The following is a 19711-nucleotide window of genomic DNA, read 5'->3' on the forward strand; positions in this document are numbered from 1 at the left end:
AGGGGCGGCTGCTGCGCAGACTGAGGCGGACGCAGGGCCCCCCGCCTCGCCAGGGAGGTGATGGCCGACGCCAGACATATATGAGATAGGTGAAACCCGCGCCCCGCGGACGGGCAGGCGGACTAAGCCGGCAGAGGTCGGGCGGGTCCCGGGCGGAGCGGGGAAAGGAGGGGCGGGGCTGGCGGCAAGAAGGGGAAGGAGGCGGAGGTGCCGGGCGGGCCCGGGGCGCGGGCAGGAAGCGGGGAGGGGCGGCGGGGCGGGGGCCTCCGGAAAAACGCCCCAACTTCCTGCCCCGCCAGAGCCAGGAAGCGGGAGCCGGGACACCGGGACCGGGATCGCCGAGCCCGACCTCGGGCGCCCCGCCGGTCACCTCCCCGCGCGGACACCAGGTACACCGTCCCTGGCCCCGCCCGGCCTCTCTCCCCTCGGCTGCTAGGGGAAGTGGGGAGGAGGAGGGAGGGGGCTGGGCGCTGCCGGCAGTGAAGGGGCCTCCTCCCGGCCCCGCTGAGCCAGCAGGCGCCCCTCCCTGGGCCTCAGTTTTTCCATCTGTCAAAGGGGACAAAGAGAGGAGAACTAATACTTGTTCAGTGCCCAGTAGGTGAGATGAGGGCTGCGAGCCGGGGGTCAAGGCTTCCCAACTGTCTGGCGGAGGACGGATGATCACTCCCATTGCACAGGTGGGGAAACTGAGGCCCAGGGAGTAAAACCGACTTGTCCCAGGTCACATACATCGTGAGACCGAGTGGAGTTGGGATTTGAACTCGCAGGTGCTTTCAGCTAAGCGCCGTCCTCCAACCCCGCATGCTTTAGAGCCACCCAAAAGGAAAAACGACAATAACAGGGTCATAGGCCGTTGTGAAGCTGAAAGTTGCAGAACGCGTTTGAAAGCATTTTTTGGAAAGGTCTTTTTCTGGGTCATGAGTTATACCCTGGGAGATGGGTTGCAGGGGCACAGAACTGGGGATTTTTCCCATTGTACAGATGGGAAGACTGAGGCCCAGGGAGAGTTAATTACTTTTTCCAGGTTCCACTGCACGTCAGATGGGAAGGTATGCTCAAACCCAGGATTTTTGCTTTGCGGCCCCAGCGGAAAGTGTGAGGCGGGGTGGGGGGCAGTGCGGGGAGAATTAATGTACCAGCGTTGGGAATTCAAACGGTCCCAAGTTAGGGCGGAAAGATAGGGTAGGGATCCCAGTCTAGGGGCGAAGGGCCGGGGCGACTCGGTGTTCTCGTATTGAGCACTGGTCTGGGGGCTGGAACCATCCCCACCTCTGGCCTGGGGGCGGGGGGTAGGGGGTAGGGGGCGGGGCCCAGGAGAGTGACGGGGGCAGTCGAGATACGGAAACGCCAGCCCTCCAAGGCAGGCCAGAGCGGACCTATCTGGCCAGCGTGGCTCAGTGGAGAGCTAGAGCGGCCGACAGGAGGAGTAGAGTCTCCTGGGCTGGAGCCTGGCAGGAGCGGGCTAGAGCGGCTGGCGGGAGGAGTGGAGCTGGAAGCAAAGGTGGACTCTGGGGTGGCTAGAGCGACTCGGAGGCGGGGGTGGGGGAGCCCAGAGCCGGCGCGCGGAGGCTTCGGTTCTGGCAGCAGCGGTGCTTCTCCTCCGACCCGGAGCAGGTGAGGGACGCGGCCCCCGGCGGGCGTCACACCCTGACTCCACACGTCCTCCCCAGCATCCCTGACCATGCACATTGCCACGTTCCCTGTAGGATTTGGGGCCGTGTACACCCGCCACGTCCTACATATGATTTGGGGCTCGTGTAGACCCGCCACGCTCCATGTAAATTACAAGGTCCTACAGACCCTCCAGGTTCCTGCTGCCCCCCCCCCCGCCCCATGGAGGTCCGGCTCCTTACAGAATGTGGGGTTTCCATGGATCAATAGCATCCGCTAGAATCCGGAGCCCTGTAGATCCTGGGTCTCGGGGACCACCACACTCCCCTATAGAATTCTGGTCCCCTTTTAAGTCTCCAGAGATCCCGTAAACTGGCTTCTTCCCCTTAAGGACTTATGATCCTGTGTGATCGAAGGATCCTTGTAGATCCATCATATGTCAGATAGAATCTGGGTCCGTATGCATTCCAAGGGCTCACCTTGACTACTCAGTGTTTTAGGTTCTTTAAGGCTCCTAGAGGTTCATCCACTCAATATCTTATAGGTTGGAGACCAGGCTCATCCACTCAATATCTTATAGACCCCGAGCCCTGCAGAGAACCCAGGCACCCATGTAGTCCTCACACATGCCCGCTTTGCTCTAGGACCCCCACCCTTAAGGACCTTCTGAACCTGCCCTCATCTCCACAGCCCCATGCACATAGCACCCCCTCTGCTGGACCCCAGGGCTTGTCAGTTGCCTTTAGATCCATCTGACCCATCATTCTCTAGCCTTTGTGGGACCACGCCCCATCTTCTAAGCAACCACCCCCCTCCCCAATCCTCTCTGAGCCCCAGGCCTCTGTGGGGCAGCTGAGTCCAATCTGTACTCCTGCCCAGACCACAGTGCCCACATACCCCTGACTCCCAGACACCATAGGGAAACCTGATGTGTTTCAGCTTTGGTTCAGATTTCAGTTTCCTAAGGTCGGGGTGGGGATTCCCCATGCTCCAAAGCCGCACATTCTGGGAGTTAAATGCATAAATTCTGGAGCCAGACTGCCTGGGTCGGAATCCTGGCTCTGCCTCTTATGAGCTGTGCTGCAGTTTCCTCCTCTGTAAGATGGGGATAATAATAAGAAGAAGACTGATTTCACAGGGTCACTGAAAGGACTGAGTTAATATCTGTCAAGCATTAATACTGTTCCTGGCACGTATTTAATGGCACTTAGTGTACATTAACTGTTAACTATTATTTCCTATCATTGTGATGAGAAATAAAAAGAGATAATACACATCAAATGCATGTTCTGGGGCACGTAAGCATTTGCTCAGATAACGTGTGTGTCCTCACCTTTGCCCTTTTGGAATCTTCCCTGCCTCTGTCAAACTTTTCCACCCCTGAGTGGGATGAGCAGGGACCCTCCATGTCCATGGTCATGCTTTCCAGCCCAGAAGTTGCAGCTGATGGCCTGGTGAAGGTTTTCTTTTTCTTTCTTTCTTTCTTTTTTTTAAAAATATTTATTTATTTGGCTGTGCCAGGTCTTAGTTGCAGCATGCGGGATCTAGTTCCCTGACCAGGGATCGAACCCAGGCCCCCTGCATTGGGAGCACGGAGTCTTAACTGCTGGACCACCAGGGAAGTCCCCAGTGAAGGTTTTCTATCTCGGATGGGAGTAATAATAGCATGGGGGTGCTTGCGGTTTTGAGGGTTCAGTGATTTACTCTGTGAGAAGCACTTAGGGCAGTGCCTAGCACACTGAGTGTGATGTAAGTTCAGCTCTCATAATAAATTACTATTATTTTTCTGCCTTGTTTTGCAAATTTATTTATGTGAACGTTTAACAATGCTCAGATCTTAAGTCACCCAAGCTTGGATGTTGAACAAATACACTTTATGGAAAAGAATAAAAATGAGGCCTGCTTGGGTGAACCCATAGGATGGCATTTGGACACTCCAGAAAGCATCATTGTTTAAGGATCATAATCAGAATCCCAGTGCTAGGGAGGAGGCCTGTGGAAGAGGGAGAAGGGTGGGTCTCCAGCGACTAGGGATATAAATAGCTTTGGGCTGTGGGGAGAACCCCCCCCGCACTGGTCCACCCCACCCCTGTTTCCACAGCGCCTTCCCACCTGACACGGGCTCGAGTGGCATTAGTCAGACTAATTAAGGACACAGAAGACGTCAGTGGGAAGACGCGGGGAGAAGTGGAGCTTCTAAGGGAGACAAGATGGGAGAGACAGCGAGAGATGGGAGGGAGAGAGACGAGAGACAGCAAATGAGACAGTGACGCAGACAGGTGCGGGGACAGTGGCTGCAGGAACCAGATGTGGGGAGACAGGCAGAGGCTGAGGGGAAAGACAGGTAGCAAGAGAAGCAGGGGTGGGGCCTAGCGGAGGGGAGGCAGGGACAGTGGGAAAATGAGACAGGTCTGAAGGAAAGGTGAGAGAAAATGAAGACACAGGGAGAAGAGAGTCAAAGGCATGAGGCAGATTCAGTGGAGAGGCAGCTGGGGAGAGGTGAGCCGGCAGACACACAGACAGACCGGACAGGTGGACATAGGGTGAGAGAGATGGACACCCCTTGGGATGAGCTCTCTGAGGACCATCCCTTGTTTTCTGGGATGGAAGCCGGAAAGATGCCAGGTCCCTGAGGGGAAGAAGTGGGGTCGAGGACTCTTGGTCCTGAGGGAGGAGGGTTCACAGTTTGGTTTTCTCGAGTGGAGGGAGTTGGGGGTTGGGGGATTTGCCATTGTGACTTCCTGTCACAGGAAGCAGGGCTGGTGGGTTCCGAGGCAGCACCCTGCCCCAAGCCTGTCACAGGGCAGAGCAGAGCCCCCAGGCCCCAGTTACCTCCCTCCCAGCCCCCCTTTAGCCTTTCCACCTCTGCCCGCCCGCCGGCCCTGCCTCCTCAGGACCCAGCCCCCAGCCCCGCGTCCATCGGGAACCCAAAATCGCAGGCTCTCACGGACCCAGGCTCCTGGCCTCCAGCTTCCCCCCCGCCCACAAGGCTCCCTGTCCTTGGGCTCCCTGCCCTGGCTGGCCTCTGAAGGGCTCTTTGTCGCCACACAGAGGCCCCATTGAGCTGTGGAGGCCGCGATGGGGGTGGAAGCTGTTTACTCACCTTGGCACCTGGGCCAGGAATCTGTGAGTAACCGCCCTGGGCCGCCCTCTGCCACCCCTCTAACCGCGGCCCCTCCTCTTCCCCCAGCCCTGCAGAGCCCATGGAGGCCGAAGACGTCGCCCGAGGGGCGGTGAGTGGAGAGAGCGGAGAGAGCCGGGGGGTGAGGGGACTGGGGGGCTGTGCGGTGGGGAGCACTGTGGGCTGAAGCCATCCCTCCCCTTCCGCAGGCCCCAGGGCCCCCCCGGCCTGGCCTGGTGCCCATCAGCATCATCGGGGCTGAGGACGAGGATTTTGAGAATGAGCTGAAGACGGTGAGAGGGAGGGGGGGGTGGGAAAACTTCTGTCCCAGGCTCCCTGGGGCCCCAGCCCTCAAGTCCCAACCTCAGTGTCCCCTCTCCCACCTTGGGTCCTGTTCTCTGTCTTCAGATGCTGTCACTCGGCCTCCTCTCACTGCCCATCTCTCTTTCTTTAATCTTCCTGGTACCTCCTTCCTCATCCCCTCACCCCATCCTCAATGCCCCCCCATTACAGCACAGTCTCTCACCCTGTTTAACCCCAGTTTTTATCACTGCCCCCGCCCCCTAATTACAGCACAGATCCTCATTCCATCTCTCCTGATTTCTGTCCTCTTCACCCACCATTGTAACATTAAAACTCATCCATTCTCCCCAACCCCTGACTTGCCACCATCAGCCCCCCACCTGCCAGCTTGGATCCATCGGGAAGTACCAGGGAAGAGGGAGGGTCAAGCCCCAAGCCCCTCCTCTGCTCCCCACTGTCTCACTCCCATCCCCACCCCCAGAACCCCGAGGAGCAAAACAACCAGTACCAGAGCCTGGATCAGGTGAAGCGGCGCCCGGCCCACCTCATGGCCCTCCTGCAGCACGTGGCCATGCAGTTCGAGCCAGGACCCCTGGTGAGGGCGGGGCTGGGCAGGCACGGGGCGGGGCGGGGCGGGGCGGGGACCCGCCGCAGTGCTCAGTGCGTTAGACCAGCGAGGAAGAGCCAGGCGGGATCCAGAGAGCACAGCTTGAGAGCCAAGAAGCCCACCACGGGATGCAGACAAGGTTGCAGGTGCCCCGTGTAAATTTCTGAGCAGTGGGCGCAGCCCGGGAGAGTAGGCACGGCAGAGTCTCGGAGAGCAACGGAGAATCCAGCAGCCTGGCGGAAACCATGCCCCCGGCCGCCTTCCGTGCCCACGGCAGCATCACCCATCAGTGACAGCGCCTTTTCACAGACTCTGGAAATCAAATTCTCTGCACGTGCCACCAGTCAGTCCTTCAGAGCTGGTGGTTGGGAGAAAACCGTTAGCCTCCTCGGGTCTAGGCGGCACAGTAGGCTCTGGTCCAGAAACAAGGAAACTGCTACAAGCAGCCCGCGAAGCAGAGGGAATGTAACGGATGACCCGGAAAACTTGTTATAGGGCAGAAAATACCGGGGAGGTTTGCATGCAGAGCCATGCCATCTGGGAGACACCTGCAGAGTCTAGAGAACCCAGCAGGTGGCTTGGGGAGGGAGAAGCCACAACACTGGCTGGAGGGGGCTCTGTGGACCAGGGTCCCGTCCCAAGAAGACCCCGTGCAGCCCAGCGCAGGCTGGGAGCTGGGCTTAGCCTAGGGCACTGCTCTGTACTGGAAATGCGTGGTAGATCCCTCCAGAAAACAAGGAGACTGATGGAAGTGGCAGGGAGGGAGGCCTGGGGGGTGCAGAGAGAAGAGCGTATCGACTGACACCAAAGCTTCAGAAGCTGGCAGGCCATCAGGAAATTGCCAGAAAAGTGGCTGCCCCCCCCCCCCGCCCCGGTGCATGGAGGCTCTGGCCCTCTGGCAAGGGAGTCCCCCTGCCGAGCCTGAGGGTTTCTAGAACTTGAACTCCTGGAATTTAGCCCAGGGATTGTGCTGACTGCTCTGTCCCTTTTTTTTTTAAAAAAAGAAGATGTTGGGGGTAGGAGTTTAGTAAGCTATTTATTTATTTTTGCTGTGTTGGGTCTTCGTTTCTGCACGAGGGCTTTCTCTAGTTGTGGCAAGCGGGGGCCGCTCTTCATCGCCGTGCGCGGGCCTCTCACTATAGCGGCCTCTCTTGCTGCGGAGCACAGGCTCCAGACGCGCAGGCTCAGTAGTTGTGGCTCATGGGCCTAGTTGCTCCGCGGCATGTGGGATCCTCCCAGACCTGGGCTCGAACCCGTGTCCCCTGCATGAGCAGGCAGATTCTCAACCACTGCGCCACCAGGGAAGCCCTGCCGTGTCCCTTTACAGATGTGGAAACTGAGGCCTGGCCAGGGCCAGAGGTTCGGCTCAGGTGACCCAGATGGCCTTCGGCACATTGAGATTTGTCCTCACGCTGTTTCCTCACCTGCTTGGCTGGGGGAGGGGCCGGGAGATAGTCGTGGTCCCTTGGGCTGCTTCCTGTGGGCCTCTGATGGAGTTTTGCCTTATGGGGGTGTGGGGAGGGGGTAGGCATAGATTACTGGGGCGAGTCCTTAGCACACTGAGACCATGTCCCTTACCTGATGACAGTCCCCCAGGAGCCAGGACAGGTTGGAGGCCCCACAGCATTGCCAGTGTCACCCAGCATAGGGCTGCCACGTAGGCGACCTCAAGGCGTGCTTGATGAGTGAGTGAATGAGTGAGTGCCCTTGTCCTCCTGTTTATGTGCTCAGTGCCGCTGTGTACTAGGCCCTGTCTGGGACACAGATGAATCAGAACGTCCCCCCCTGCCACAGACACACACACACACACACACACACACACACACACACACACGCCCTCAAGTAACTCACGGTATTGCTAGGCAATGGGGAGCAGTAGAGACAGGCTGCCTGAGATCCAGTCCCAACTTCGTCACTTACTAGCTGTTTTCTCATCTGTAAAATGGGATAACGGTAGTCCTCCCCGTGACTAAGCAGGTTAATGTGGCTAAAGAGTTTGCACAGCGTCAGGGACACACCGAGCCCGCTTACTGTAGCTGGGGGAGGCGTTAGCAGCAGCAGCAGCAGAGAGAAGACAGACCAAAGAACCATTTCACAGGAGAGAAAATGAACGAAAGCCGCGGTGGCCTGGGGAGGCAGGCGGGGGCCTGGGACGGGGATGGGGGACGTCAGGGAGCGCTTCGCAGAGGGTTTGTGCCCTGAGGCGTTCCGGGGGCAGTGCGGTTTGGGTGGGGTGGGAGGAGGATGCGTCATGCTTCGTCTCCCCCAGCTCTGCTGCCTGCATGCGGACATGCTGGGCTCACTGGGCCCCAAGGAGGCCAAGAAGGCCTTCGGCGACTTCTGCCACAGCTTCCTGGATAAGTGTGCGGTGAGAGACACCTTCGGGGGGCCCCATCCCCCGTCCCCTTCACCCTGGGCAGCCAGCCTGCTGAGGGCAAGGTGAAGGGCGGCCTGGTCTGGGGAGACCCTGTGCCAGCCTGACCCCCCCTCCACTGCTCCCTCCCCTCAGAGCATCGTACCCACTGGTACTTGGGCTGCCATCCCATTGATCCCAACACTGCCCCCTTCACTGCCCAGTCCTCCCCTTCACTCCGTTCTCTCCCCTGAGCAGATTCTGCGGGTGACGGTCCCTCCCACCGTGGCCTTTGAACTTGGTAAGGAGAGGAGAGGGGATCTGGGGATGAGGACGTGTTCTCTAGCAGGGACCAGGAGACCCCCGGGAGGGAGGCCGCACTCTCATGCTCCCAGGACAGGGGCTTGTCCTTCCTTCTTCATGGCCCCCACAGCCCAAGGAAGCATAGCTGTCAGAGTCGAAGGGTGGGTGGGGAGTCGCAGCCCCTGGAACTGGCCGCTGTCCCTGCAGACCGCACGCGGCCCGATCTCCTCTCCGAGGATGTCCAGCGGCATTTCGTGCAGGAGGTGGTGCAGACCCAGCAGGCAGCTGTCAGCCGGCAGCTGGAGGACTTCCGCTCCAAGAAGCTCATGGGCATGACACCCTGGGAGCAGGAGCTGATCCAGCTGGGGGCCTGGGTTGGGCGGGACCGCGCCACCTATGAGGCCCGGGAGCGGCACCTGGCTGAGCGGCAGCTGGCCCACCTGGAGGACATGCAGTGAGTGGGACCAGCCCCTCCGCAGCCCAGAGGGCGCCCCCTGCTGCCCCGTTCCTTCCGCTTCCAGGCTCCCTCTGCAGCTGCAGCGTTTATTTCCCAGCGTTTGGGTTCCTCCCCTGACTTCTGGGGCCCAGCCCTGGCATTTTAGTCCATCTGGTTTTGCATCTTCCCTTCCCAGCTTTGGGGTCCCTCCTAGTTTCCGGGTCTTGTCCACGGTCTTGCGTTCAGGCCCGGGCTTTGGGTCCTGTCCTTGCAACTCTCACGACCCCGGGTGAGAGTCTGGCCTTCAGTGATTGTCCTTCGCAGATGTGTCAGCAGCAGCCCCCCCCGCCCGTCTGCCTCTCCTCTCTCCCTGTCCCAGCTTTGGAGGGGACAGGAACCTGGACAATTGTGCTGGGTGGACAGGGACCCCAGGCTTAGCAAATTTGTTACAAACTTCTTTCTTCTTCTTGCAGACACACCATCTCGAACGATGAGGAAAAGAGGTGATGGAAGGAGAGAGGCCGGCGGGGAGTTTGGTTTTCTGGGCCCGAGGGAGGAGGGCCTGCCGCCTAGGAGCCTGGACGTTGGGCAACACCTCTGGCTCCATCCTCTAAAACCCTCTCTCTCCCCCCTTTCCTCAGATACTCAGCAGGAAGTGGTCATGGGGCTGGTGTGGGAAGCGAGCGGAGGGGGAGCTGTGAGGGTAGCAGGGTACCTGCATCCGTGGGAGTGCGCGTGGCAGTGTGTGTGTCTGTGTGCCCTCACCGTCCCCTCCCCACAGTGCTGCTGTGGTCAGTGCCATCACCCTGTACATGCGCCACCTCGGGGTGCGGACCAAGAGTGGAGACAAGAAGTCGGGGAGGAATTTCTTCCGGAAAAAGGTGCTTCCCCGAGCGCCCAAACCTGGCCCTTACCTCCCCAGAGACCCCCAGGGAGCCTGGAGACTCTGCACCGCGGGGGTCTGATCCCTCTTTGTTGGCATCGGCCCAGAAATGCCCAGCCCCCTCCTCCCCCCACCTTCCATAGGTGATGGGGAACCGGCGGTCAGAAGAGCCGACCAAGACCAAGAAGGGACTGAGCAGCTTCCTGGATGCCGCCCGCTGGAACCGGGGAGAACCCCAGGGTGAGGTGCCCAGCCTCAGCCCCGCCCCGACTTCCCCATGCTGCCCCCACCTCATGGTCCCATCTCTCGTTTCAGCCCCAGATTTTCGACACCTCAAAGTTGAGGCTGATGGTAATAGTCCTGAAGCTAGAGCATCCGTCCTGGGGAGCTGAGAGAGGAGGGCAGGGGACCTACTAGGTCTGAGGGAGGAGGGGCGAGGGGCTGGGACTCCTGGCTCTGAGGGTGGAGTAGGGGTCTCCTGGGTGATGGGGAGGATGGGGCAGACCAGCATCTTGGACCCCAGGCCTTTGTGAATTAGAGTCGCTGGACCCTCATATTCCCCTTTGTCCTTCGCTGCCTCCCCAGGTGAGAAGCCAGGCCTTACAGAACGTAAGGGAGGTCTGGGGGTGCCCTCCCGGGACCGGAATGTCGGAGCCCCTGGGCAGGACACCCCCGGAGTTTCTCTGCACCCTCTGTCTGGGGACAGCCCTGACCGGGAACCAGGTGAGAGTTTCCTGGGCCCCGCAGCAAAACAGCCCCTTGGTTCTCTGCCCTCCCTGCCCCTGGTCACCAGGGTTATTGATAATCCACCCCTTCCCTCGGTTTACCCTTTCCACGGCTTTCTTCGCAAGCTCGCACCTCTGTTCTGGTGACAGGTTTCCCCACCTCCCTGGACTACGTTTCCCATCAGCCCCCATGGCTTCATTTCCCAGAACCCTCTCTGAGTACATTACCAATCAGCCCCCCTTAGATGGTGAGCCCGGCTGCTCCATGAACTTAAGGTCTCACACTCCTTGGGTGGCTCTCAGCCCGCTGGATCTCAGACTGCTACTTGGCCAGGCCTGGGTTCAGACCCTGGCTCTGCGCTTGACTTGGGTTAGATCTTGGAAGTCACTCCCCACTCTTCGAACCTCAGTCCCCTCACCTCTAAACGGGTACATTCTCTTCCCACAAGTCCCAGTTGAGTGTTGGGAGAATGCATGGATGTGGAGGCATCCAGTCTCCTCCCCGAGTGCGAGCCTGGCACCCTAGTTTTGCAGCATCTGCACCCACTGAGCCCCACCTGCCCATGACCCTGTTCTCAGAGGTCTTTCCGTCTGTCCGTCTCCCACTGAAGTACAGAGCAGCCGCTTGGTGTCGGCCAGGCACTGGATGGCTTTAGAGGAACGGAGGCCCCCAGGGTGTGGGTCTCACCGGGGCAGGGACCTTCCAGCCAGCCTTGCTTTCCCCACCCGCATTATCCCCACAGGTGTTGACGCCCTCCCGGAGCTGGGGGACCCGCCCCCGCAGGGCCCAGCCAGCCTGGAGCCTGCAGCGCCCCTGGAGAGCACAGAGGAGGGTGCTGACACGGAGAGGTGCCCAGGGCCGGGTGCAGGGGAGGTGCCGGGCGCAGGACCGGGCTTATGCAGTGCAGGGAGGGTGTGTGTTGGGGGTCGCACTGCCACTTGCACCTGCCTGTCCCTGAGCCAAGCCGTCTCCACTCTGCCCCGCTCCTCCCTCTTTCCATCTTCTCCCTTTTTCTTCCGCTGTCTTTCCTCGTCTCCCCTTTCCTTCTCTTCTGCCTCTCCTTCCTTTTTCACTGATTTTCTCCCTCCCCCTCCCCCCTCTCTTTCTCTCCTTTCCTCCCACTTCCTCTGCTTTCCCTCCTCTCAGCTCCTCCTGGCCCCTCTCCCTCTGCCCCCACCCTCCGCCCTGCACTTTTCCATCTTTTCCCCCTTCTCTCTTTTTTTTCCCCCCTTCTCTTTTAAGCCTCCTGCCCAGCTGCCTTGCTCCTGCCTCCCAGTGCCCCTTCCCTCCATCCCCCAGCCCTCTGTGCTCTGTGCCTGGGGGCCCTGTCCCCCTCACAGTTGGGGGGCAGGCTCTGCCCCCTGCCTGTCCTTGTGCCGCTGCTTTGGGGACCCTTTGGCGGGTGGGGGAGGTGAGTTGGGTTCCATCTGGGTCCACCTCTGACCCTGTGCCCCTCTCTCCCCAGAAGGTGGAAGAGGTGGGTGCCTGGGCCCTGGGTGGGGGGAGGGCTAGCCCCTCCCCCATTTCTCCCCTTCTCCCCATGGGCCACCCCCTCCCCTTCACCCCTGTGAGGGGTGGGTGGGCACGCCACCCTCAAGCCGAAGAGCTAAGTATTGAAATCCCCCTTCCCTCCCTCAACTCCTGCCTCTGTCCCCATCCCCCTGCCTCAGGGAAGGGAGGGGTCAGTTTTGTGCTCCATACTGGGTTCCCATCCCCTCCTCCACCAATTTCAGTATCCCTTCTGGTCACCCCCCTCACTGCCCCAGCACCCCAAAGTCACACTGGTCCTTCTGACTCTCTCCTCTCTTCTGTTGCATGTTTGATCTCTGTCCTGGTCTCTCCCTGTCTCTGTCCCTGTCCTGGTCTCTCCCCATCTGTCCCTGTCCCGGTCTCTCCCCGTCTCTGTCCCCGTCTTGGTCTCTCCCCGTCTCTGTCCTGGTCTCTCCCCACCTGTCCCTATCTATCTCTGTGCTGGTCTCTCCCCGTCTCTGTCCCTGTCTTGGTCTCTCCTTATCTCTGTCCTGGCCTCTGTCTGACTCTGTCCTTGGCCTCGGGGTCCAGGCTGTCGGGGCGTCTGGGGCGCTCGGAGAGCCTGCGGGTGAGTGACCGCCGCCGGCCTTCCCGGGGCAGCCTCGGGGCTAAGGGCCGGGGTGGGGGCCGCTCCCGGAGCGACGTGGACATGGACCCCAGCTCCGCCACGGCCGTGCTTGGCCCTGCCCGACGAGCCACGTACGTCACTCCTCCCCCCCATCCACTGAGGCAGCCTGGAGAGTCAGGGAGGCCGGGGTGGGGGATCTTTGCCAGAATCACCAAGAGCTGGGTGTCAGATGCTGAGGTCACTGAGGGCCTCCAGTGGTCACAGGAGAGGGGTAAGAGGCTTCTTTCCAGATCTGGGGGCTGGTCTGCGGCCCTGGGGGATGGGGTTGGACACTATAAAGAGTTGAAGGCTCTTCTCTGGGATGCCCTGCGCTGGGGCCCTAATGAGGCCTCTGTCCCACAGCCCCGAGCCTGGAGACGAGGGGGAGCCGGGCCGATCGGGACTAGAGCTGGAACCAGAAGAGCCCCCCGGCTGGCGGGAGCTCGTCCCCCCGGGCACCCTGCACAGCCTTCCCAAGAGCCAGGTGAAGCGGCAGGAGGTCATCAGCGGTGAGTCACCTCCTCCAAGCCACTGCGGCCGAGGACACAGCCCAGCTCCAGCAAAGTCAGACAGACGCAGGGAGATGTCCATCTCGGTGTTACTTACACCGGGCAGAGCTTGAAGGCAGCCCGCTTCTGACAGAGCACCGTTTGTTAAGTAAATTGTGGAATATTCCATGGAACGGGAATGCGGCCATCGTTGAAGTGACATTTCCGAAGAATTTTTTGTAGTGCAGGACAGTGTTGATGTTAGGAGCCAGACACGGTCTATAAAATTGTATTTCTAGCGTGAGCCTTTGTTTCCTCATTTGGGAAACGTGGGCAGTGATAGTTCCTACCTCAAGAGACTGTCACAAAGATGAAGGTGAGATGATTAGTGTGAAACGCTCAGCAGTGGTGGGCCCAGGGTAAGAGCATTCGGACGCAGCTGCTGTTATGACTGGTCTGCAGCGCTCAGGGGACAAAAAGGTTCCCACCCAGAAAACTTTGGGAAGATAATCAATACGTTAGCAGTGCTTACTTCTGAGCAGACAGATGATGGGAGTATCATTTTTGTCTCAATCCTGTGCTGTGATTTCAACTCATTTGTGTGTTGAGGGGAGTTTGGCAAACGTACAGTCCTTTTGGAAGCTCATTTGGAAGTTAATTTACAGATTACTTAATAGTAAGAAGGGTTCTCATTCAGAATTTTTAGGGCAGTAGATAAATGCTTTTTGGGTCACAGATCCTTCTGAGGATCTGATCAAAACATTAGCAGTGCTCTCCGATAGAACTTTCTGGAATGATGGTAACAGGCAATGTCTGTGCTTTCCAGCATGGTAACCACCAGCCATGTAATGGCGGTTGAGTGCCTAAGTGTGGTGAGCGCAACTAAGAACTGAATTTTGCACTGCATTGCATTTTAATTAAGCAGTATTTGAAGAGCTGTGCGTGGCTCGTGGCTACCACGTCGGACAGCATAGCGGTTTCTCTCACCAGAAAAATATACATACGTAACACGCAAAATGGTACATTTAGTCTCTGGGGACTTTTGGGACCCCTGGAACTCGGGCCATCAACCTGTGCAGAGCGGGGGGTCATTGTGTCAGAAACTGAGCCTGAGAAAACTTGCTGGACGGTTAGACATAAAACACAGCTGCAGGCAGCGAGGAGGCCGACTTGTCTCGGTTTGCCTGGGACTGTCCCAGTTTTAGCACTGAAAATCCCATGTCCCGGGAAAACCATGGTGCGGGGCAAACTGGGACCATCGGTCGCCTTGCCTGGCTGCCCCAGCCAGAACAGAAAGGCAGTGGGGCTGAGGAATTTGGCTATTTCAGGGGCACGTGACTCCACCTAGAGAGAATCATCCCCGTCCCGTCCCCTCCTCATTCCCCAGCCTGCCTCTGAGAGTGCCCCCCCCTAGTTTGCACGCTCCCCAACCATGCCTCCTGCCCGGTGGCCCTGCAGAGCTGCTGGTGACAGAGGCGGCCCACGTGCGCATGCTCCGGGTGCTCTATGACCTCTTCTACCAGCCCATGGCGGATGGGGGCTTCTTCTCCCTGGAGGAGCTACAGAACATCTTCCCCAGCCTGGACGAGCTCATCGAGGTGCATTGTGAGTGCGGGGCTGTGGCCCTACGTCCCACTGCCAGCTCTCTCCTTCGTTGCCTCAACGACAAACCCTGGAGCCTGGTCTCACGGGCAGCCTCTGTTCCAGCTCTGGGGACGACCCCACCCCAGAACCTCAGAGCTCACATTCTAGGGACACATCCTCAACAAGCATGTGGTGGGGAGTGAGGGAGGGACAGGCCCACCGGCCCCATGAATCAGACACACCCACCTGCAGCCCGACCCCACCCCCACCCCCGCCACCAGCTCCCGACCAGCTCTGCATCCAGTCTCACGGGCCCTGACAGCACCCCCTTTCCTCTCTGCTCTCCGCAGCCCTGTTCCTTGATCGCCTGATGAAGCGGAGGCAGGACAGTGGCTACCTCATTGAGGAGATCGGAGATGTGCTGCTGGCCCAGGTGAGGGTGCCCCCCCTTCCCCTCACCCCGCCCCCTCCTCCTGGCTGGGGACCTGAAATGCAGGCCCCAGGAGACCAGGTCTCACGCTTTCAACCCCTTTAAGACCCAGGGGTCTGGGCCCCTAACCTGTCCTCCTGTCTAGGCTGCCATCCCCATGTGAGGCCCCGCTCCCCCCAATCCCCCCTGAGACACCCTCCCTGGCCTGAATCTTGCTGTAGTTTGATGGTACCGAGGGCTCCTGGTTCCAGAAAATCTCCTCCCGCTTCTGCAGCCGCCAGTCGTTTGCCTTAGAGCAGCTCAAAGCCAAACAGCGCAAGGAGCCTCGGTTCTGTGCCTTCGTGCAGGTGAGGCAGGGGTCTGGGCCCCAGGGTCCCCGGGGAGGGGGGCCGGCATCCCGGTCCCCAAGGCCAGCCGCAGCAGAGCCGCCTCAGCACTGCCGTCCCCGCAGGAGGCCGAGAGCCGCCCCCGGTGCCGCCGCCTGCAGCTGAAGGACATGATCCCCACGGAGATGCAGCGTCTGACCAAGTACCCGCTGCTTTTGCAGAGCATCGGGCAGAACACAGGTAGCCGCAGGCCCCGCCCCATGCTGCTGGGCCTCCGCCCTCTTGTCTCTAATCTTGGCCTAGGGACTGGGAGCTTCCAGGGTTGGGGTTCACCGGGGCTGGTCTCCCCCTTGCCTGCAGAAGAGCCTGCGGAACGGGAGAAAGTGGAGCTGGCGGCTGAGTGCTGCAGGGAAATTCTGCACCACGTCAACCAAGCCGTGCGCGACATGGAGGACCTGCTGGTGAGCCTGGGCGGGGCCCCGGGCCGGGGCAGGGGGTGCGCGTGGGCAGGACCCCCGGCTTGTCCCCGTCGGGGTCACTGTGGGCCGGCCCCAGCTCTTGGCTTGTCCCAGTGATACTCCCTTCCCTTCCCCGCCCCAGCGGCTCAAGGATTATCAGAGGCGCCTGGATTTGTCCCACCTGCGGCAGAGCAGCGACCCCATGCTGAGCGAGTTCAAGGTGGCCCCGCCCCCGCCCCACCTGCCCTCCCCTCTCCTGCCCTCCGCCCCGCCCTGGGGATTCTCTGATAACACACCCAGGAAGCAAGAGGGGCCCCTCAACCCTGACGCCCTTCTCATTCCCAGCGGGGCAGCCCCTCCTGACCCCATGGTCATCCCCACCTTCCCCTGCCCCGCCCTCACCTTTACTGACCATCACTCCTTCCTGCCTCCAGAACCTGGATATCACCAAGAAGAAGCTGGTCCATGAGGGCCCGCTGACGTGGCGGGTGACTAAGGACAAGGCTGTGGGTGAGCGCCAGGGCCGCGAGCGGGGGGCCGCGGGGCAGGGCTGTCCAGTGAGCGTGCTGAGCACGGGCCTCGCCCCCTGCAGAGGTCCACGTCCTGCTGCTGGACGACCTGCTGCTGCTGCTGCAGCGCCAGGATGAGCGGCTGCTGCTCAAATCGCACAGCCGGACGCTGACGCCCACGCCCGACGGCAAGACCATGCTGCGGCCGGTGCTGCGGCTCACCTCCGCCATGACCCGAGAGGTGGCCACCGGTGAGGCCCCAGGCACAGCTGTCCCCGAGGCAGGGGAGGAGCCCTCCAGGGAGCCCGGCACGCACGTTCTGGCCAAGGGGAGGCCTGGCAGCCCAAGGCCGAGGCTGTGCGAGGGGGGCCCTGGGCTGGGCACGGCAGGGCTGTTACTGAGTGAGATGGGGAACTGCCCCAGGTTTTTGCGCAGATGAGCAGCCAGCTCTAACTGGTATTTTGAAAAGACACCCTGGCTGCCTCTTGGGGGTTGTAGGCAGCAGGGGTGGGAGCTGGGAGCCCAGTGAGGGGCCGTGGTGGTGGGAGTGGTTCCAGGGGTCTCATAGGTAGAGCCAGACTGGGGGCTTGTTTCCTGGTTAGGTGAGGGAGGGCTCCGGAGGGAGGCACCGGGGGCGGGGCGGGGGGTGAGTTGAGTCGTGGGAGCCACCAGGTGCCACCGTGATGGGGGCCTTCCCCAGGTGCATGTTGGGATGGCCCTGGCTTTGAGCCTCACCTCTCCCTCCCGCTGCAGATCACAAAGCCTTCTATGTCATTTTTACCTGGGACCAGGAGGCCCAGATATACGAGCTGGTGGCCCAGACCGTGTCGGAGCGGAAGAAGTGAGCAGCTCTGGGTTCCAAGAGCGGGGGGAGGGGGAGGAGGCCCAGGCCCCCCGATCTCTGGGGACAGGGGGTGGGTGGGAGGTCCTGGCACAGGGTCTGGGGGCTCTGACTGCCCAGGGGCTGCCCTGTCTCCCCAGCTGGTGTGCCCTCATCACTGAGACCGCTGGATCCCTGAAGGTCCCTGCCCGCACCTCCCGACCCAAACACCGGCCCAGCCCCAGCAGGTGAGGGGGCCAGGGAGGCAAGTGGAGGGCAGGGGGCAGCTTCCCTGTGTGTCCCCAGAACCGGAGCTCCAGCCCAGTCTCCACGTGTGTGTGTGTGTGTGTGTGTGTGTGTGTGTGTGTGTGTGTGCGCGCGTGCACGCGCGTGCCTGTGAAGGTGTGTACACGCGTGCGCCAACCCCACCACGGTCCATCTGTCTCCTATCCAGGCCTCTCTGTCTTCCACCAGCCGGGCCTGTCTGTCTCCCTGTCTCCCAGCCTTGACCTCTGTCTCTGTCTCCGGACCTCCCTGCCTCCCCACCTCTAGTTCTCTGTCTCCCTGCCCCTGCTGCCCACCAGGGCCAGGGTGGCGGGGTCACCCAGCACTTGCTCCCCCCAGCACCCGTGAACCCCTGCTCAGCAGCTCTGAGAACGGCAACGGTGGCCGAGAGATGCCTCCGGCTGACGGTAAGCCTAGGTGGAGGGGTGCCCAGTGGGGGTGGGGTGTCCACAGGAAGCCCAGCAGGATCTGAGTCCCCTGCCTGCTCCCCGACCCAGGCCGGATGGAGAGAATCTTCAGCGCCCTCCTGCCCTTCTGCAGACCAGGCCCTGAGGGCCAGCTCGCCGCCAAGGCCCTTCAGAAAGGTAGCTCAGCCCCACCCCCGCAGGGCTGCTGCCAGCCGGAACAGTGCTTTCCAACCTGCCATGTGGGCAGCCGCCAGAAACAAATGAACCAAATCCACCTGCTGCACGGCCCCGACCCTGCACCACTGTCCTTGGCGGCCCCAAGTCCCTCTTCCTTTTGCAGTCCCGTCCCTTCCTTAACCTTCAGTTTAGCCTCTCCCTGGACCCATCTCTGTCCTCGGTGCCCTCCGCCCCGCCCCACCCTAGCCCCAGCCTCACCTCTGCACCCCCTTTTGCAGCCTCCAGCCCCTTCTGCAGGTCTGGCCAACCGGAAGCTCACTCCCACCCGCAGGCCCCTGGCCTCTTTCCCACCCCTCACCTCCCACCCATCCCAGCCCGAGCCCTGCCTCTGACTCTGTCCCCTTGCCCCTGTCCAGTGCTGTCCCTGAAGCAGCTCCTGCTTCCCTCGGAGGAAGACAGCGGGGTGGGGCCTCCGCTCGAAGGCGATGGAGTCCCAGGGGGCGGCCCCCCAAGCCCAGCACAGCCCCAGGAAATTCGGGAGGAGCTGCTCAGCCTGGAGGAGACCATTAAACAGCTGGAGGTGGTGGCCTTGGGGGGGGGGTGGGGAGGAAGGGGGCTGACTCAGTGGAGGGACCCTTCTCATTGAGGATCCCCAACCAGGAGGTGGAGGAGGAGTTTTGCCGCCTGAGACTCCTCCTGTCTCCGCTCGGGGAGAACACTGTCCCCCAGTCTGGCTGTACCTGAGGACCCCTGCCCCAGGCAGGTGAGTGGGGGACTGGGGGAGCCAGGCACCGCCTGGAGAGGAGGGCCCAGAGTGGCTACCTCAGGCACTCACCGCTGCACAGCCCCATCCATCTCTCTCCCTCTGTCTTTGACTTTCGCATCTCCCCACTCTGCCTCCTGCCTCCATCTGTCCGTCTCTGTCAGTTTGTTTCCCTGGCTCGTTTGTGCTCCTCCTCCTCCGCACCCTCCCTTTCTCCCTGTCTGTTTCTCTCTCCATCTCTCTCCTCTTTCTCTCCATCTCTCTTCCCATCTCCATCTCCCTTCTTCTCCTACATCTCCCCCTCCCCCCAGGCCTTTTCGCAAGAAGGAGAGGGCCACCCGCCACTGCACAGCTGCCGCAGCATCTCCAACCCCAAGGGCCTGAGGAGAGGGAGCCAGGCTGCCAGGGCCACGCCTAGGGGGGCCCAGCTGGGATCACTGCCCCCCGAACCTCCCACTGGCCTCGGCCTTCTCTCCCTCCTGCTTGGGGGACTCAGGGCTTCATTCCATGGGGGCACTATCTGGCCCCCATTCCTGGGCCATCTCAGTATTGCCCGGGGTGGGGGGGCAGCCCCCACCCCCAAGTGCCTTTGCTCTGTTTTTATACCCTGAATTGGAGGTTTATTTTTTAATATATATTATCTAAGGAGAGGTCTGTGTTTGTGAGGGCGGGCAAGGGCCCGGGCGTGGTGTCTGGAACCCTCCACAACTGTCTGGCATCACTTCCTGCGTCTGTCCTACCCCGTCGCCTCTGTGCCTTTTGCCTTTCTCCAGTTGTTCATTCATTCGTCCCTGTGCCTTGACAGTGACTCCCCAGGCCCCCCCCCAACACCCGTCCCAGCTCCCACCCCCGAGCCCACTGGTCACGCACGACAACGCTGGGTGCCCTGCATCTCACACTTCTTTCTGTTCTTTTATTTTTGTAGTAAACTCTCTGGAGGTCGCTGGTGGGGGTCATGGGGCGGGGGGGGCCCTCTGGGTGGGG

At 60.7% G+C, this 19711-nt stretch overlaps 1 protein-coding gene across 6 annotated transcripts; it reads left to right on the plus strand.

Moving 5' to 3' along the window:
• The first annotated feature begins 278 nt into the window (after positions 1-278).
• Positions 279-19375, plus strand: ARHGEF1 (Rho guanine nucleotide exchange factor 1). Of its 6 annotated transcripts, XM_060132194.1 has the most exons (30): positions 279-389; positions 4802-4844; positions 4942-5025; positions 5517-5630; positions 7912-8010; positions 8254-8296; positions 8506-8752; positions 9208-9237; positions 9516-9615; positions 9761-9857; positions 9933-9968; positions 10203-10340; positions 11086-11191; positions 12405-12572; positions 12844-12989; positions 14427-14573; positions 14903-14985; positions 15204-15329; positions 15434-15548; positions 15669-15769; positions 15909-15986; positions 16201-16276; positions 16359-16526; positions 17029-17116; positions 17257-17343; positions 17720-17787; positions 17878-17964; positions 18381-18544; positions 18625-18727; positions 19039-19375. In XM_060132194.1, exons 2-29 carry the CDS (start codon positions 4815-4817, stop codon positions 18706-18708), a joined length of 2910 nt encoding a protein of 969 aa, XP_059988177.1. In that variant the 5' UTR covers positions 279-389; positions 4802-4814; the 3' UTR covers positions 18709-18727; positions 19039-19375. The 6 variants fall into 6 exon arrangements, with proteins under 6 accessions (XP_059988177.1, XP_059988174.1, XP_059988179.1 ...); XM_060132191.1 differs by having other exon boundaries at positions 9761-9968; XM_060132196.1 differs by lacking the exon at positions 12405-12572.
• The last annotated feature ends 336 nt before the right edge of the window (positions 19376-19711 follow it).

Source organism: Lagenorhynchus albirostris, chromosome 19, assembly GCF_949774975.1.
Source record: "Lagenorhynchus albirostris chromosome 19, mLagAlb1.1, whole genome shotgun sequence".
NCBI classification, from domain to species: Eukaryota; Metazoa; Chordata; class Mammalia; order Artiodactyla; family Delphinidae; genus Lagenorhynchus; species Lagenorhynchus albirostris.

Excerpts from the sequence above, each read along its gene's own strand:
- ARHGEF1 (XM_060132191.1), top strand. The coding sequence starts at position 4,815 with ATGGAGGCCGAAGACGTCGCCCGAGGGGCG. Across the intron at positions 17,788-17,877 it reads AGAGATGCCTCCGGCTGACG|GCCGGATGGAGAGAATCTTC; the intron begins GTAAGCCTAGGT and ends TCCCCGACCCAG. Across the intron at positions 18,545-18,624 it reads AGACCATTAAACAGCTGGAG|GAGGTGGAGGAGGAGTTTTG; the intron begins GTGGTGGCCTTG and ends ATCCCCAACCAG.